At 44.9% G+C, this 20,186-nt stretch overlaps 1 protein-coding gene across 21 annotated transcripts in view; it reads right to left on the bottom strand.

Moving 5' to 3' along the window:
• Window positions 1-20,186, bottom strand: part of PRELID2 (PRELI domain containing 2) — a 105,908-nt gene that overhangs the window by 16,057 nt on the left and 69,665 nt on the right. For 18 of the 21 annotated variants that reach the window (XM_055811854.1, XM_055811851.1, XM_055811860.1 and 15 more), the window contains 2 exons: window positions 16,223-16,287; window positions 10,494-10,742 (listed from right to left, as the gene is read on the bottom strand). In XM_055811854.1, the coding sequence (XP_055667829.1) occupies window positions 10,553-10,742; window positions 16,223-16,287 (255 nt within the window). In that variant the 3' untranslated portion in view covers window positions 10,494-10,552. Of the gene's footprint in view, window positions 1-10,493; window positions 10,743-16,222; window positions 16,288-20,186 lie in introns of those variants that run through there. The other 3 variants (XM_055811852.1, XR_008748394.1, XR_008748395.1) reach the window with 3 other exon arrangements.

Below are 20,186 nucleotides of genomic sequence, written 5' to 3'. Positions count from 1 at the left end.
TTGTTAGCCAAAGGAGCAGACAGCCCTCTTCTCCCCCCTGCTAAACGCATTCTTTTTAAAACATCCATGAAGTGTACATATATAAATATATATAATTAGGCATTATATAAAAAATTATATATATATATAAAATATATAAACACAATACATAAAATTGGGAAAGTCCTAATTTTGAAAGTCTGACACACAGTATTTGAACAGTTTAACTGTTAGTGCTGTGTTTCCCCGTGGCCATGGAGGAGGGTGCAAGCAGGGTGAAGGAAGGGCACAGCCATACCGCGCAGGCAAAAGCCTGCATAACGGGGCAGGATGCAGCAAACTGTTAGGAAGAGGACATTCAAGCACATTTCAGACAAGAATGACACTACGATGGAACTTAAACTGCTTGCAAAATTGTATTGTTTTGATTCAATTACGCGCAAAAAAAAAGTTACCCAAGACATCTAAGAAACAGACTGAAGAAAACATACATTCTGAGGAAAATAACCAAACAAAACAAAAACACCAAAACCAACTTCCAGATCAAATGTCACTTCGAATGTCTGTTTTCCTGTTTCCACTTTCATATTGCCTTTATAATTGCAGTGTTCTGTATCAAGACTGGAGCTCTCTACCAGCAAACCTCATCCCCGCTCTGCAAATGCTCTTCTCTGATGTATCCTACTCCCTGCCCACGTGCCAACGATGAGGAAAGGGGAAGAAGTCACACCTCTCTGACTTAGGTGTCCGAGAGTAGCGGTGGGATCAGAGGCGAAAACAAGCCATACCACAACAGGGGATGCAAAGCCCGGCCAGGCACCACCAGAGCCACTGCAGCACCAGCCCGCAGAGCCAGCCCCGGGTATCAGCCCGTTTACAGCACCCCACAACCCGCTGCCCAGTTTGTCAATATACATTAGGAGCCACCTTTTCTGCTTAAACTTGAAAACCAGCCTACAGCAACTGGTGCTTTTTGACAGCAATTAGATAAGGTGTGTTCAATAGCAAATTAAATCCACTCACACACCAACCCTCCCCTCTCCTTCCCACCCCCTATGTGAATTTTAACAGGTGAGCTTTGTTATGGCATTTAAGAAGTTACAGAATGTCAGCTTTTTAATCTTCTGTCTCAAATAAGTCAAAGCAAACCATAATTCTGTTGCCAAGTAAATAAAATATTGAGACATGAAATAATTTTGAAGAACCCAAGAAACAAGCTATTTGTAAACAGCTCAGAGCAGAAATGCAGTATGCTTAGCTTTTAGAAGGCTAGACTTGCAAACTAATTACTACATGTAGATACCTGTTCTGGAGGCTTTGTTAGATGCACCCATGTGTCCTTCCAGCACAACAGGACCTCTAAGCCAGGAGAGAAACCAGAGTCCTGCCATCCAGTCCTCAGTGGGTTTCATTTTTTGCTCCACTTCACAAGCAATAACTGTGGGATGATAAGGATTTGCAAAACAAACAGAAAGCTGCACAGTGCTTGTGTTTGGAAGCTCTGAGCATGAAAATCCATTTCAGGGCCTATCTTCCCCCTCGCTGCGATAAACCCCTCCTGAGAGTAGTGCATAAATCACAGAATTGTAGAATTTCGTACCAGAAACGTAAACATCCCCAAAACTTCTTATCTTCTTGGCACGATTAGCGCTCGGAGCACAGGACCTGAGCACCCTGTCCATCTGCAGTTCGCATTTGCACAAGTTCTCCCCCTCATAGCTGAAAGAGGATGAAAATGGATGTTGCCTTCCATGAAGCACAAAACCACGCTGGTTTCATGGACCAACCTTTCTCATTGGGATGCCAAGAAAGCATCCCGCTTCCATCCTCCTCTTCCCCCCACCCCCCTTGAAGGTAAATAATTTTCAGTGTGCAGGGCAAGCTGAGGGTCCTGAGGAGCTGGGTGGGAATGGCCCCTTCACACCTGCCCAGCTTCAGGGGGGTCTGTGGGGCAGACCCTGGGGCTGGCTCAACACGGGGCAGGATGGAGTGGCCAGCTTACCGCTCAGCCCAGACAGCTAATGTGACAATGCTGGCCTTAATCTCAGCCAAAATGAAAGCTTCCATGTCACAGGTGGAAATATTTTGATGGGGCTATGCCATATTTCAGGGGGTGGGTTTTTCCTCAGGGTGGGGGAACCCCCCATGGAAAGTGGAAATTCATGACCACCACCTTCCATCAGAAAGCAGATTTTTCACTGATTGATGTTGATGGGAAATTCAGCAGCAGCAGCATTTTTTAATATTTTGTTGAGCATTTTTCTTTGGGAACATACGCTATGTCACAGATACATATGCTTTAAAGATAATTATGAATAATATTTTTCACTATTTTCCCAACACACCTCATGGATGAGCAAAGGCACCACACTCCATCAGCAATGAAAAACATTCTTCTGTGCATCTAAAACTACTCCAAATTGCATGTTCCATGACACTGGAAAGTCACGTTCTTCATCCATTGCCGTCTTGGATGGGAGGCACCTTAGCACGAGCAACAGACTGAGAAGCACCAGCGATAACAATGCCTGAGATGAACTGTTTGCTTCCAGGGCTTGCTGAGCCCTGCGGTGGTTATCTTCCTCCCCAACTGCACACAGGAAAAGTTTCATTTCTAATAGATACTGCTGCGCTGGGATTTATACCAACTAAAATGTAGCATGCTTTCTGATGGGATGCTTCATAGCAAACACTATTAAATTTCATCTTATCAAACACGACATATCCCGTGTATCCCAGACAGACTGCTCCCACATGCTCAACCACCCCACACACAGAAAGACAGAAAATTGAATGCAAAAATAGTAAATATCAGCCATCTGCTTTCCAAAGAAAGGTGCTGCTTTTTTGGGGAGCAGGTGCTCACTGAACACTGACCATGCCAGCCCCCAGATCATTCTCAGCCCTGAACGCAAGTGAGCAGTGGTACAGCCCCACAAATCTGGATAAACCTCACAGCGAGTGGAACAGCGCTTCTTTGCCACACCACTCTCCGCCTGGTACTAACACATCTTTTAGTAAGAAGCAGCAGAAGCAACTGCGGGAGGGCTAGCTGAGCAGCTCATGGTGGCCCCGTCACTCGGCTCCTGTCCCCTGAAACACCTCTGCCTTTTCAGAACAAAGTTTAGATTTCTTCCATTTCCTTTGAGCTGACACTCAGCTAACACAGGGACAGAATCCGCAAAGCCCCTGCAACAGGCATTCGAGAGAGTGACCTTGCAGCCCCCCGCTGCGGTGACCACATCACCGCCCCTGCCACCACGGCCATACCACAGCTCCAGGAAGGCCTGCGGTGGTGCCAGGGCAGGATTTCTGTGGTGTGGAGGACACACATGCACAGGACTCACAGCCACCATCCCACAGCACCAAGAAGACATCACTCTTGGCTGATGCACGTGTTGGGTGGACCTGAGCTGGCACCCCAGGGCAGCGGGGGACGCACACGTCCCACCAGCCCAGCTGCTGCCTTGCTGGGCTCTGCTGCTGTCTGCGCCCACCACCAGCACCCATCGCTTCGCCCGGGAGTGGCCGAGCAGCGGTGCCCAGGCTGCTGCCACCAGCTCAGCTGGCCGCACTCAGCGAAGCCCTGCGCCTTCGCCCGCCGATGAGCTCAAACGGGATCGGTGCAGCCCCTGTCAGCAACGCACATCCCGGTCAGCACCTACAGGAAAGCGTTTTGCTGAGGGATTGCTTTTCCATCCAAGAGCAGGCGATACATTCTGCTGTACAGGTGGAGGATGGGGGGGGCAGCTGCCACAGGGGCAGGGTCTCCTACCCCAGCGATGGCTGCAGTTGGAGCCGCTGCTGGCAGGCTGCGGTCACCCCCAGACAACAAGAGCAGCCTCCCCCCACAAAATATTGCAGGACCACACACAGCAAAACATGCTGATGGCCCAACTGATGCTGCAGCCTTCATGGCTGAGGTAAATTTGGCAATTTTTTGTAAAATTTCTCTATCAACAAGACTTGCTAGCTAAGCACACCCCAGACGAGCAACACTACTCGTGTCTGGACAAGAAACCATACTTATTTAGATACTGAGCTCATTATCTAACACCGCAACAAATTGTTTTATTCCAATACAGCCATCCAAAAACAGAGTTACGTTTTATATTGGTAACAAGTAAAGGAAACTGGACAAACGCAGCAGAGGGGAAATTCATTAAGAAACACTAAATACAAAAGATTCATCTCACTCTGCAAGTTTCAAGAGCTGAAAGTGGTCAGAGGTGGGAGCGGCTGGGGGGTGCCAGAGGGATCTGCCTTGCGTCCCCCCACTGCCAATGCGCCCTGCTGCAGATGGGAGAGGACGGTGTGTGTCCCCGAAGGAGCCAGCAGAGCAGGTTGCCTGCGTCTCCAGGTGCACAAACCTTGCTCAGGAGGAGAGGAGAATAAAGCTGTTTGCCTTAGAAAACTTCAACATAGAATTTTATTTTCAGAACAATAAAGCCCCAAAGGAGAAAGAATGATTTTGTTAACATGAAATTACCTCTTTCACTCAGAGTTGTTACAATTTTTTAAAAAGCATATTGCTTTGTCTCTGCCCTGCCAATCTTCAGCTCTTCCTCTATATTTCTAATAGGTCTAAACTAATTAATTTCCCAGAATAATAACCTCCCAGGGATATACAGCTAGATAATCCTTAACTCCTCATGAAGTTAGTTTCCTGTAGGGTTGGGGAGCAATTACAACTCATTAGTCATGTGTCGTAGGAGGAAACGGCGGGATTTGATGTTGATTGTTTTTCCAGGAGCACCCTGAGAGAAAACAGAAGCGCACGGGTGTCCACATTAACGTAGAGTTTGTGGGGAGATAGCATCAAGTGAGATGCAGCAGTTAGCCTTTTCTGGACATGTGCACAATGACAAGAACAGCAGAGGCTAAACTGTTTTCACCTGAGTGAAAGATACTGACTGTATTTTCTGAAGTGGAGGTTCAAAATACTGATCCAGATACCCAGAAAACTGAGTAAGTACCCATGAAACTTCAAACTGTGAGAGAGGTATGACCTAGGTTCTCCAAACTGTGCTACTACAGCTCTTAACATAGCACTATTCCAAATCGTGTTCCTTATGCTAGGTGGTGAATGCAAAATTGTGCACAAGCTCATCCATTAGACCATCAATAGCACTAACCAGTTAGACATTAAGCAAGAGATAACGAGCATCCTGCTGCCCGTCCAGCTCAGGCAGGTGAAGGGGACACCAGATCTGTTTAGCTGGATGCACAGGCAGGTTCCCAGCTGCAAAATACATTCAGAAAAACACTTGCCCAGGGTGGAGCGCAAGACTCTGGCAGCATCACATGCCTCCAGGAACCCAGCGATGTTTGGGGAGCAGAAAACACATTTGAAATAAAGTACTCATTTAGCTTAACTTAGATAATTTATTTCTCCTCTCTGATGTCCAGCTATCTTCAAATTTTACATCTGCAGACTTGATTAGAGCTTTTCATGTTTTATTTCTGAACTATATGCTGCATACGTTACAGTGTGATAAATTCGACATTTCAAATGCAACAAATGGCTACAAAATTGGCCCCTTGTGAATAATAGCCCAGCAGCATTTACATGTAATTATTTTGCCCAGGAATTTAATTTGCTAGGCGTAAAAGTTATGCTGAATGAAAGAGCACTGCATAATGATCTTTAAGCACAGGAAAGAGACAGCCATTACTATAGGCACTGAAATACATGCCACTCTTCTCAAGCCATAAAGCAAATTCCCTGCGGCGAGGAGCATTTCTGCCACAAATTTAGGCAATGCTTTATGATGAATGACAATACTTATTTTGCAAGGGCTGTAAGTATGTAAATCACCAGTCACCACACTGCCAATTGTACATTACCCCTGTATTAGTGCGAACCTGTGTCCTTCAGGGCCACAGAGTAGGAGAGGGAAGAGAAGGGGAGAAGGAGGACATCACAGCCATGGAGGCTAGCAGTGCCCATCAGAGTTGAGGGTCCACTCTACCACCACAAACAGCTACAACAGTGACAGTAAAAGGAAGATTTTAGTACATATTAGTGCAAGCTGCAGCCTGATGTAACACTGTTCACTCCACCATGGTGGGTGATCTCTCTGGCTGCCCCTGATGAGTGTAAGAAAGGCACATTGCTGTTGACAATACGCATCCGCCGGTGCGCTTGCTTTTAAAAAAGTATCCATTGTCTTTCTGGAGTGCACAACCACTGTGTTGTAATTACCTTTTTAAAAGCAGTGTCTTGCGAGCAGACCTACATACATAGTTCAGACTCAAGCAACTACCAAGGGGTTCCTGGCAACTAATTTTATCAGTCAAAATATACCTACTGTCAAACATAACTACTGTTAGGAAATAAAAGATTGTCTTATCATCTTAAAAGACAAAAAAACCCCAACACAATATGAATAAAACCCAAGGAGAATCTAATGCAGAGGATACAATGCTAGTCCTGTATCTGGGAACATTATATATTACCTGTTATATTTGTATAGATATATAGAATACCTGTTTCACCAAATCTGAAATATAGAGCTGAGCTCAGCACAAAATCAAACAAATCAATAAAGCAAAATAAAAAGAGTTCTTCAGATGGGAAAATTCTGGGAAATTTTTTGATGATCAATCAAGGTTAAAAGTCAATTTTCACCTATCGGGTAATGCTCTGACACATCTACTGCCACAGAGCCAGCCCCGCTGGCCCATCACACTCCCCCAGCAACAGCAATGTGGAGCCCAGAGCAGCCGCAGCCCGGAGGAGGATTCACCAGTGGGAGGGTTGCCCAAGCCCCACAGGGTACCCCAGCCCCTCTTCAGCCACAGCCTCTGTCTTGTTCCCTAACTCATCACTTACAGACTTAAAAGGCATGTAAACCCACTATTTTCCTCTGCTTATATGCATATTTAAGGATACATTCTGGCACATTGAGGATTTGCACTGCAAGTAAACTGCTAAATTAAGACTCTTAAAAGCTAATAACAGAGCTACAGGAAATCCTTAAATCACAGGATATCAGCCAACAGAGTAACACGCAGCTCCTGAAACAAATGCCTATTTCCATCCCAAGGAACACACAATAATCTGAAACAGAGAACTGGCAGCAAGAGGTTGTCGGTCTTGCAAGTCACGCTCAAAGCAGTGTTCAGATGCGGTGTTATTTTTTCATTTATTCGTATTCTGCAGTTTCAAGAAAATGAAAATCTAAATGCCTTGCACACAAACATGCCGGGGCAGAAACAGGCCCGTTACTAAGGGAAGAGTCAGCAAAATTTGCATACAGCATCTTGTCCCACTTTTGGCACTAAAAACACTACAGTGAAGCTACATTGGAGTGACAATTTCTAAAATTTTAAGGCTAAATAGATAATTCGTAACCATACCCTGCACTTAAGGCTGTGACATGAACGTTTCAGCACCACACAGCATTGTGCTGACTTGCACAGGGTGCCCAGTGGCTAAGTGGAACCGACATATTCCAGCCCATCCTCTCCAGACTGCTGCCTGGCTCTATGTAATAACAAACAACACATCCTGAGTACCTGAGCTGCCCTGACTGAATTTAAAGCAGATGGCATTTGAGAAATTTTGTATCATTTTCATTTTGATTTATTCCAGATAAAGTTCTTATATAATATTGACATTTAGTGGCTTAATCTAGGGAGAAATTTCCCATTCCTTATCCTGTCCTCTCTCATTCTTTTTTTTTTTCTTCTTTTCTTTTTTTTTTTAAGATTCAAAGTTAAATGCTGATCATGGCACTGTTGAAATAGATTCACTTTTCCAGTCACCAGTAATCAATGGAGCATGATGTGAGCTGCCTGATCATCATATTTCAGTTCAGACCCAGTTGTAAGGAAGCAAAGCACCTGCAGGAGGGGTGGTGGAGGGTCTGTCTGCTGCTCTGGTTGAACGCTTGCTTTGTTAACACGGAGCTAAGGACAAGCCTGGAGCAGCTGGGGACCGGCATGGAAAGTTATTTTAGCTAAGCAATATGAACCAAGATGTTAGCCATCTCCGAAACGCCTTTCATCTCCTAGGAAACCTGGGATGGGGACGAACTGCCTACCCTCCACAGGGGCTTTTTCTGCCTTTGGATTGATCACGGGTGTTGCTTGCTCAATTTTGACTTCCATATGCTGCACACACACACCCACCCCCCAGTGCCTTCCTTAATCACCCACGTAAGGGGGAGTTCAAGTCTTGAGGGGCAGCTGGAGCAGCAATTCTAGAGAGCCAAACTGCAGCTGTTTGTGCTCACACTAGTCCAGAAATCACACCAAGCTAATCAGCTGACACTGCGATTCATGTCATTTCATACAAAATAAAAGTCTACTGCAAGTCAGAGTACGAGCCTGGATGTAGTACGGTGTCCCTAAGCAGCTCCTGGATTGGAGTTTGCTCAGCTACGACCAGCTGAACGCGTGGGCAGACCGCTCTGGGCCCAACACAACCCACAGCCATGGTGACACCAAGCTTAGACCAATTTTTGTTTATGAGGTAAAACTACAGAAGAACTTATAAAAGAGCTCAGGCTTAGAGTGAAGGAATAAAAGCAATGTTTCTTGGGACACTGTTCAAAATTGAGTGTGCGAGCCCACAAGTCTCACAGCAATGTCCACAGAAGCTTCATTGCTGGTCTCCAGCAGTGCCGGCAGAGCCCGGCTCCCAGCCCCTCCCCAGCCACCCCCCCAGCGGGACTTTGTGGAAGAATTAATACAGCCCTCAGCACGGTGAGCTTCAGTAGGTAAAAAACCCCACCACAATCATCCTTCAATCTCCTTAATGTATTCTCTACCAACCCTGCACTTCTGCAGCTCCTTGCTTTAAATAATACGAATGGCAAAACTCAACATCATTAGGGTCAGGATTTTACTCTTAATTACTTAAAGCAGGAGGTTGCTATCATTAGGGTCTCTACAGGGTCAGCAGAGAGGGAGCAGATGCCTAATTCAGGTAATCTAGATCAGCCTAAATTACAGAACCTCAACAGGAGAGCCCACACAATTAGCATCCTAACTTGGTCACATCACCTAGCTTTAAGCAGCCATCTACCTTAAACTCATCAGCTTCCTACCACAGACTTCTCCAAGCCAGGGAATCCCTGATTTGATTATCCAGCCTCTTCCCAGGAAAGAATTTCCTCCTTTTGAAAGGTATAAATCAGGAAAGAGGAGAAAATCTGGATTAAGTCTTCTTGAATTTTCAACTGGGACACATTTCTACCCAGAAAAAAATTTATTTAGTAACTGTTCTAGTTAAACGAAGCTTAGCAAAGTACTTTCTCTAAAAAAATCAACAAAAACTGTAGAAAGACAGAAGCAAAGTCAAATCATGGGATTATGCAAGATGTGTAGAAATAGGACACTCACCAATATTCAGTTAGTAAGATCATATTGAGTCTTGTGGGATCTTGAGCTTCCTGACTTGATCAAAAAGACTAAATCCCAATGAACCCAGTTATAAGGTATCAGAAATGATAGCTTAATTCTGTGCTTAATTTTGACATTCTTATCTTGGAAATCTTCCCACATACTTTGCAGAGCCAGAGCCAACAGCCTCAGGAAAGTTGTGAACCTGCATTAGACCTTTGTCAACAAATCTAGATGGAGAAATCTCTCAAATCATTAGAGGAAATGAAAGAAAAATGCTTTATGGGTATTTTAAGTACTTCTCTGCAGTAGGATAACTAATCCCTCCCTTTCTCTCTGCAGATACATGACAGGTTGTTCGTTACCTCCTTGATGATTTTTAACTGAAAAGAAGCCTCTCTAAATAGTTTGTTTCCCCCATACTGTGGATAGCAAATTCCACATCACCTTGCTTATTTGTAATTGATAAAATAAGTAGCAAGGTCCAGTTTCAGCTGGGTAGCTGCAGGAAGGACAGCCCCCACCGTAGCTGCCCACGTGTCTGGATGCAAAGTTCTGTTTCTATGAATATGCACACATACCCTTTAAATCAGGCTTTCAGCCAATGTTCATCCTCAGAGAACCACACCACTGACAAGTTTCAAGTTTCTGCAGATCTCAGATGTAAAAGAAAAAGATGAAAAAAAAAAAAATTCAAAAGAGAGTGAATATTTGCAGAAGGTTTTTCCCATAAAAGTCACGGTTTTCATTGAATAACATATTTTACAAGTTTTACCCCTCCCCATTATTCAAAATACTAAAGAAATACATAACCTGATCTGCATACCCATGAGAAATCAAAGCTATGGACATTCATCATGTTACAGAAGATATTAATTGGGTTGTTTGCTAGAACAATATCCCACATGTTGGCAGATTTGTGGCAACACCTCCCTGGTGGAGAGGGGACCCAGTCACAATCAAGGCCTCTGAACAAAACATCCCAAACCATTTGCTTGGTTTTCCAAGCAATATTATTTGTTTAACAGAGAACATGCCCATACCCTGACTCTTCCTTTCGTCTCCTTGGCGGAACTGCTGCCATCAGCCAGCCGCAGCCCGTGAGCTCATACTGCCCGAGGGGCACCGGCACGCAGCAACAGGCAGAAAATGAAACACAGATGAAAAACCAGCCCTTTTATTTCAGAATTTTGGAGCAGGGCATTAATGTTCAAACAGCTTTCTAGGTTCCAGTCCCTCTAACCCTTTGACACACCGAAGCACACAATCCCACCTTCCCTGAGTATCCCCATTCCCAGATTTGGCACACAGGACAAATACCTAGCCATCCTGTTTTATCCCGTAGAAAGAATGTAGGCCAGCTTTTCCAAACATCCAGAAGCACTCTATTTCTCAAAGTGATGACAGGCATCCTACTGAAATCAATAGAACATTAATTAAAGTCAACATTGGCCAGGTCCGCAATCCAGCCCATGTAACTTCTCTGCAGGTGATAGGAATTATAGAAATCAAATCCTTTATCATAGCCAAAACATTTTCAAATTGAATTCTACATCCTAGACTAGCAAATTAGTACCCCTTATGGCATCCATAAAATTATTTGTTAAAAATATAGAAGAAATTATGGACCAAACTGATGTTTCCTCCCTTCCTCATCTGCTGGCTAATTGCTTTCCAGGCACATTGCACTGCAGTCATCTCACACGTAACCGCCCATCAGCTACAGGCTCCAAATTGTTTTGGGGAGTGATCCCGCAACCCCAGTGGTCTCCGGCTGGAAGCCTCCTGCTCCGCGAGCTGCGGGTGGCACCGACACTCCCCCTCGCACCCTCCTGGCCCAACATGCCTGTGCTCCTGTGAACTGCACCAGATAAAACAGTAACACTGCAGAAAAAGGAGCCCCTGTTCTTGCACTTCGTCTGGTCTAACGGACTACTCTTTGTGGTGCTGATCTGCAAGAAATACATCTGCATTTTCGATGTCACCCTCAACACCAGGGATTGCCCTGTGGGGTGCGAGGAACATGCCCTGTGTTACTTCCAGCCCTGCCTGCAGTCCCGCTCTGCTCACCTCATCAGTAAAACACACAAATCACTACCCTTAGTAACACTTTGTCAGCACTTAGTAATATACTACAGGGAACACGCATGCATATCGCACCAAGACAGGATAGACAACAGGCTTGTTTCGGTATTCCGTAGGGATTAAGCAAAGCGTAAGCTATATACTGCATGTAACTCGGGGAGCCCTGCGTGGGACGGAGCCCATGCCCAGCCCCAGCCTTGCCACCTCCCTCCCCCCGTGGTGCTGACCCGCTGCCATAAAGCACAACAGAAGCAGCAAAATGGATATTTTAATTGCTATCCAACCATCTTTTTATTTCTAATGTATTATCTTATGAATTTTGTACATCATATTACAAATGATTACTGAGGCAGTTAGATCTCAAGCAAATTACACAGTGAACCATCTATTCAAATAATTTTAACCCTTCTTCCTTTTTTAATTACTCAGTAATAGAATTTGATTGCTATGGGTGCATGTGGCTAATTCTTTTTAGTGAATATTTCATGAGATTTCTTCTCAGGTGAGTTGTGCACAGCCAATTTATCATAACAGTGAATTATTTGTGGCACATGGCCACTCAAAATATCACCTCAGAGTATTTCTATTCCAGGACTGGAGGAATGGGGCTTTTACAAGTAAAAGGAGTAAAACAGCAATGTTACAAAAGCATGCCAGCTGTGCTTCAAAGCGTTTGAAAGAAAACATAATCCACGTGGAAAAAAAAAACCCAGGAAAGATCATATGCCAGTAAAACAAATTTATGTTTTCAATTGGAACAAATAACTGTGGATAAATTTTAAAAAATATTCACCCGTTCTGTTTTTAGATCAGACACTTGCACTTTCATTTGTGATAGCTAAGGATGGTAAAAATAGCACTTTCCTATCAGATAGGCTGGAGTTACGTGTCATCTTGTAACAGCAGGTGCAGGCAGGTTTCTCATCTGTAATATTGGCCAACAAGCCCTGGACTCCTAAAAGCTAATGGTCTGTTCAAATGCCTCCTTGATGGCTTGTTATGACCTTCTACAAGTGGGGCTTCACTGCTGCTCTAAGAGTTTGCCACTAGAATATATTTTATAGGCATATGAAAACTAATTACAAGAGAAAATAGACTGATATTGAGGCAACAGAAGGCTCTCATTATCCCAAGAAATATGAAGTTGATGAGTAAAATGCATTCTGTCCTCCCACTGTTTGTGCTTCACCAAGTACTTTTAATGTGCTCCTGGATCTGAGCTGTGGAGGGGGCACAGGGCAAGGCTAACAAGTGCAGAACGTTTGCTCCAGAGTATGGGAAAATAAATTACTTGTCATTCAGGGCTTGACAGGACAAGAGCACCCGCAGCTGCTGCTTGCCAAGGCTGAGCTGGCAGCTCCTGTCTCCATCCTCAGCCCCTGGCATGAGCCACCTTCATCGCTCTCCTTCCTGTCCTCCCAGGGGACCCCCGCAGGAGTGGGACATCCTCACATGCTGCACAGGGCACAGCTGCCATTAACAGTCCGCCTGGGTATTTCCACAAGTGCACAGTAGTGGTTATGTTTAAAGATTTTACTTGTTTTGCTTTAAGTAACATGTTTTTTATCACCACAATGAGTTTAGGCTAAAAAGAAAAAAAAGAAAAAGAAAAAAAAGTGTCTATGTTGAAAAGTTCTTATTTTTCCCTTGAAACTCTCTAGCAGCCGTGCTTTGGGGAAAAGAATTGAAACATTAGTCTCCACGAAACTAGTTATGGGCTATTAGTTATTGGTTAATGTACTGAATTAGTCTCCATGAAAATTACTTCTATTTCACTTTATCATAAGCCTTTGGCCACATAAGCGTGCTTAGAGAAGATAGCGATCTGTTAATTAATACTTGTTACTGTTGCCTCAGGCAGCATTAATTTTGCCTGAGCTCAGGCAGTCGGTTTTCCAGTGCAATTATTCCCCGTGGAACACTCATACATCCATGCTCCCAAGACACTTGGATCCCCAGGTAGATTTTCTTTTGCCACCCAATAGTCACCAATGTTTGGTTTGGGCCATTTTAGGGCAGAATCCTTCATTTTCCCCACACCCCCACTGCCCATCATCACACATGAGCTCTGTGCCGGTCGCATCACCCTCCTGTGCGGTTTGCCCAGTAGGGTCCTACCCCCTACCCCCTCCCCTCAGGCACAGCCACTTAAGCACATGGGTTTACACCATCCCTCTTCCCAACATCACTGCGCCACCAAACCACCTGGTCCCCAGCCAGTGCTTCACCCTTGGCCGCGGATCATCATGGCGGCTCAGCCTCCGCCGCCTCAGGGGTCTTGTTATCTCCTTCAGACAGCACCAGCTCAGCTCTCTGGGGTGGGTTCATCTATTGGCAGCCCGAGTCTGCCCCCAAAATTAACTGCACTGCCCTGGCTCCTGGGCGGGCAACGCACACTGAACAAGAAGTGCCCCTTGAAGACGGTGACTGTTAACTGCCACCAGTTAAAGCACTGGGGAAGGGAGTGAGTCCTAAGGCTTGGCAATAAAAAGTATCTTCAGAAGCTCATGGATATTTTCAGGGAATAAGTATGAATATTAATACCAAGTGTCGAGATAAACAACTATGCTACATTTAAAAGGATGGTCTATTTATTCTAGGGATTTTTTAATTATAAAATCAATGAAGTGTTAATGATTTTAAGCATTACTTCAGCTCACTGGGAGTTCCAAACCAACTTTTTTTAGTCTATGGCATAAAATCATAAGTTGCTCAGTTTGACCAATTTGTCAAGACAATTTCCATTAGTAAACATGAATAATGAAAGGGAAAACTGGCATGAGCAACTTCACTTAAGCAACTAATGACTTACTGGAAAACAAGTCAGAGACATTAATATGCCACTTCTTTAAGTGTTTGCAGAGCACAACAACCCAAATATTTCAGTAAAACCTTATTTTGCTCTGTCTTTATTTGTCTGTGTATCTACCATTGCCATCGCATACAGATGTCCGCTAATCAGCTCAAAAGCAAACACCCTTTTGGTTTAAACTAATCACTGCTGCTTTCACACAGCTTTCACAAGAAAACTTAAAAAGTATCTCCACCTCTTTCATTGTTGAATTAGCTAATTTGTTCGGGTTTTGTTTAAAGACAAAGGCCTTATGACTATAAAGCACTTGTTAATGTACGTGGAGGGAGAGAAAAATACTGCAAGGCACTGAAAATCCAACTGAAGACCCAGGAGCTGTTCCAGAATATGTTAAACCCAATAGCTACTGAAAGCAGATAGCAGGCTCTGTGCTCTCCAGCCATCCTTTGGTGCGACACTCCCCTATGAAAACAACATCACAATCTGCCTTACTAAGTGCACTTTGGGGCATTTCAGAGAAAAATACCAGCAGAAACAGAAATGCTGGCACTGAAGCAAGGCTCATGATGGAGTCCTTTATACAAGGAGTCGAGTACTGAATGGTGCTGGACTTTCTCCACATATCACTGTTTACTCTCAACCAGGAACTTAACTGAGACCACACCAAAGATGCTTTGACTTTCCCACTTACTCTTTCTCCTGCTGACGGATACCTGGGTGGACCAGGCTGCCATGCCTCAGCCTCCCAATGCCGCGCTAAACCCCCCTTTCCATCAGTCCCCAGCTTCCCTGCCCACACTTCCAAGTGGTGGAGATTTGTTCTCACATAAAGCGTAAGAGCTGGTACCCAAACTTCTGGCTCTGCATGACCTGCTGACACTCTGCCTCTCTTCAGAAAGGTCAGTGGAGTTTGGTGTTGGGGTTTTTTTGGTCTCAGATTGCAGCACGGGCAGTACGTGCCCTGAAAGAACCAAATCTACCTATACGCATGGCATCTGTAAGAAGTCATAATTCTGATGAACACAATTATACCCTCTTGAGAAGGAAGCCAGCATTTCTTCAGCAGCAGCTCTCTTCCCAGCTGACCTCCCTTTGCCACAAATCTCTTCTGACAGGCGCTCACAATTACTAAAGTGGAAAGCTGTTTCCTTTAGTCACTATCCCCATAAAATATACTGACTCTCTTAATTACATGCTTAGTTGTTTTTTTGTTTTTTTCCACAGGCTCTACCCATGCATGTAGGCAATAACTCAAGCTCAGGGGCAAGGGACCATGTAATAGAGCAAGAGCAGCGCAGTCGAGTGGAAAACGCGGCACCCTGGAGGCTGCCAGCACCAGGGGACCAGCCCTGAGGGGACACCACCTGCACAGCCCAGCTGAAGTCTGTGGCATGGGTGGCTTTTTGCCACCCTGTCCCTGGAGCTGCAGACCCACGTTTCAGAGGCCCCCAGCCAGCACAGTCACACACAACTTGTGTTTTCATATGGGACAAGCCAGCGCGCTGGCTGACCAGACTGAGGACATGGGAACCGAAATTCCTACCAGCTTCATCTGTGATTCACAGTATGGAGCATTGATTTTCTGCAGGTGCAGGTCCCAGAGCCGCAGAGATACTGCTGAAGGTCCCCAATGGTCAGAGACACCCAGGGTTCAGCACAGCTTTGTGCTGGTGTGCACCAAGTTAGGGCAATACTCAATGCAGGAGACCATGCCCAGTGCTGGACATTATATATTAAATATGGGCATAAAGGCTCACAAAAGCAAGGGATTCCCAGTCCCATGTGTGCTTTCACTGGACTCTTCCGTTTCCAGCAGCAAAGGCAGTAGGACCAGTAGTTAGCCAGTGGGGCAGGAACCCCATGGTCCCCAGAAAAATTATCACAATACTACATTGTCTCAATTCACCTTTCAAAATACAGAAAAAAGCCCAAGCCAAACCCACTCTTATTTCTCTTCAATAAAATTATAAGCAAAAGAGGTCAGAATGCAACTACCTGCGCAGTGCCTTCATTTTGCCCTGTGAAAAGATCCTCTCCAGAAGCACCTCCATGCCTGTCTGCTGGAAGGTAAAAAATAAATTTAGTGACTTTTACAGCCCCATCTGCTGAATCTGTGTGTCCTTGGCTCCATGACAGGTGGGGAACCTGGTAAAACCCAAACCACCCTCCCCAGCAATATCTGGAAATACCTGAGGACAACCGCTTTATCGGAAACCTAAAGGTGATCTGAATGTTATTGACGAGACAGGCACCAATCGATCTATTTTATATCAGAAGGAAGAAATAACAGCTATTAGCTAGGGCTCACTGAAGATGAAACATTTTTATTTGTTTAAAGAATTGCCTGACTGAACTGAAAATCTTAATAGATAATCTGTGTTGGGTGTTTTTTGTGCAGTAATTCAATAACATCAAAAGCACGCTAGCCAACACAATTTTATGTGAATTTGATATGGATTTACTCATGGCAGAGTTTGTTTGAAGTCTGCAACAAGACACTTTATGGTCTTTCACCCCAAAGCATCCTTCTTCCATATTTCAGGGTTAGTTAGCAAAAAAGAACAAAAAAAAAAAAAAAAAAAAAAAGTGAGATTGGAAAAACTAAGACACTACTAAAAAGTATTCCTTTGAAAAGCATAAAGTAAAAGAAAAGATATAAAGCATTTTAAATCTCTGTATAGGAACTGAAACACCATCTTTGCAGCAAAACATTACCTGGGACTGTCTCAGATGCCAGGAGCCAGGGACACACTAAAGAGCAAAGGACAAGACGACCTATGAAATATCAGAGCTATAAACTTTGATGGCCTTTCTGAAGAGCTTTTGAAAGATGGCAGAGCTGGTTTGAGTGCTTTCCCAGCCTTTAAAGAGGACTTTGAGGCACAAGCTTTTACACCGAGTGGTTCTCCAGCGTTCTCAAGCTGGTTTTCACTGAATACACTCTTTTAAAAAGTATCTTGCTAGAAACATTTCACACTTCCAAACACTCAGGCTTGAATAGCTTTTCCTGCAGTGCCTCAGTCCTACTAATTAGCTATGCTTCAATGGTAACAAGATGATCCCTCAGTTTTCCTAACAGGAGAGGCACCTCCCTGTCATCGTCAGCCTCATCCTGCCAGAGACCTTGCCAAAATCAGGGGAAAACGGACACACAGTAAATGTTCCTCAGTTACATGCAGAAGATGAAAGTGAGGAACTGTTTTTCCCATGTTATTTCCCTAAGAGCCATGCCCATATTACCTAGAGATCCAGCTACATTCCAAAATATTTTCTTCCTTATTGCTCAACACTCAGTGTGGAAAGGGTTTGTATCTATGCAGGTTGCACTAATGCGATCAGCTTAAACCTTTCACTCTCCTGAAGGCACAGCTAGGAGCAGGGAGAGAGCACACATGGACATCCACATATTTACAGAGATAAAAACCTTTTCCTTCTGCTGCCAACGCAACTCCAGAGTCTTGATACCACTCTCCTCTCACTGCTTAAATTAATTTGAGAACAACCAGGGAGAGAGCAGGGAAAGAAACAGAAGCAGATTCCCTGGAGCACAGAATCATCTTGTCCCGTTGGCGATCACAGGTCACCAAAATCGTCAGTCTTTTGGGAGAAATCTGGGTCAGTTTAGGCTTGCCTTGTGCTGAGTGAGCCTGCCTGGCAGCCAGCACACTGCCTAGGTAAAGAGGGCTTGCTGTCAGACCTGGGTTCTCTGGAGAGCAACTTCGGTCCTCATCATAAATTTCCACCTAGAAGTCAATAAAAACAAAACACCCTCTTGCAAGTCAATACTGTTCACTCCAGCGTGGCCAGAGAATCACTCAAAAAGGGCAGATTCCCTGAATTTCACTATGGTTTGCTGTGGTTTTTTTATCTGCTGACAAATCAATATAAAATAATCCATTGGGCAAGTCACCAAAATATGACACTCCTTGTACAGGTAGCAGTTGATGGTTTTCAGCAGCTGGAAGATGCCTTTGTTCATGCCTGTGCCCTCTCACTGGCAGTTTGGCAGTGATGCTCTTCATGCAGAGGAAGAGCTGTCACCACAAGGGGAAGAAACTCATCAACTCCAGGTCTTGGGCAGCTTTTTGCTGTTGGATGATGTTAACACTTATGGGGAGTTCAGTTGTTTTACCAAACAGCAGGAAATTTGCAAGACCAAACTGTCCTTTTCATGAGGCTGTTGGAGACTCAGGACAACTCCACAGGTATTTCTTGTGCTTCCTGTCGTGCCGCACCCCTACCCTTCAGCACACCCCACCCCTCAGGCACGCAGCGCACCCCGTGGCCGCATCCTTCAAGTCTGGGTTTTGTGTTGGGGGCACAGGGCCAATGGAGGGAGGGGGACGCTGCCGGCCCAGTGCTCCATGAGCCCCTGGAGCAGGGTGTTAATGCGTCCTGTTGGGTGGCATTGCCTCTGCGTACCAGCTAGTGCTGTGCTTACAAACCCCCTAGTACCCAGGAATAGCATGTTGGCACAAACCCAGATTCCTTATATTTTAGCCTGATCACCAGAGGCTTAAACAGCATTGTGTGGAAATATTACTTAACTAACTTCAAATAAATCAAATATTTTATTGACCCCTGTTACTGGGAACTAGGGATCTATTTTGATCTTCAGCCTAGGGAGAAATAAGTTCATCCTATGCTGAAAGACAGGGGAGGCAAAAATAATTTCAGTTTCCTTGCCCTGGGCAGAACCTTCAGTGAGGGGTACCAGGACGGCTGAGGGGAGGCAGGCAGTCCCCCTCGGCACCGCTCTGCCTGCAGCATGGGTGGGGACCAGCCCCAGCCCCTCAGCCAGCAGACACACACACACCCCCAGGGAAGCCCCACAGAGCCTCCCCGAGCCCTGGCCCTGCAGACCCATATCCCACATCTAACAGCAGCTTCTCGCTCTCACAGCATTTCGCCAAAGCATCAGTCAACCAAAATGAACGCCAACTTTGCTTCTCTGAGAATTCAGAAACAAGCCTATTTCACAAGTTCTAGAAATAATGTGAAATGCCATGGCTCTCCCAGGACCACTTCCCAGCACATCTGGGGACCTTGTGCAGAACCACCAGCCCTCACCAGCTGCACTGCCCACTTCCATAGTTAGCCCATGCGTGTTCAAATCTTGGGTCAAACCAGGAGGAGACAACTTCTCTGAATCATAAAACAAGGTCTTGATTAAACCCAGTTGCAGAGTATTTTTTAATATCAGTTCTCACCTCCTTCATAGCAAGATGATTATGAGAAAGATGGAAGAAAAGAAAAAAGCAGGAAAAAAAAGCATCCTCAGAATGGTACTCTGCAGACAAGGACTGCATCCCAGTTCTGACTTCCCAGCAGAGTATCTTCCTTGTCATGTATCACACAATATTCATAAATTCAGGTTGTTGATGTGTTAATAGAAAGCTCTTCTGGTTGGGGAAAAAAAAAAAAGTAGCGTGATGTGGACAACATACTTCCATCATGAACAGTGTGCAGAGCCAGCACAAACAGGAATGAAAGCAAGGCTTTCGTTAGCAGCCAGCTGAGGGGTAGATGGGTAGAGTGGACATAACAAACCGTCTCATGTAAGACATGGAAACTCTAGTTTCAGAGAATGCAGAGCTGGGGAGAGAGCATGTGTGACCGTATCACACACTATCAAAATTAAGCTCTTCTGCAGACGAGTGATGGAGCCAACTGGAGCTGCTGCTTCCTTTTAATTTTTATTATTTTTTTAGAAAGTGCTTGCTCACTTGGGAATCATGCAACAAAGACATTTTAGGCTGGAGAACTGATAAATAGCCCTGGTTTTCTGCAAGGCACCAACAGCCTCACCCAGTGTCTTTGTAAGTCAGCACGCATGGGTGGACACCAGTGAATCAATGTGCCTACAGCACATAGTTAGCAGTCACCTTGTGCCATGCCTCCTACAGCAGTCATTTGTGCAGCTGCAATATTAAACAAATGTCTTTCCCGAACCTGCTTA

Source organism: Falco peregrinus, chromosome 8, assembly GCF_023634155.1.
Source record: "Falco peregrinus isolate bFalPer1 chromosome 8, bFalPer1.pri, whole genome shotgun sequence".
In the NCBI taxonomy this organism is placed as follows: Eukaryota; Metazoa; Chordata; class Aves; order Falconiformes; family Falconidae; genus Falco; species Falco peregrinus.
Note: the sequence above shows the minus strand (reverse complement) of the source record. Positions and strands in the feature narration are given on the sequence as shown.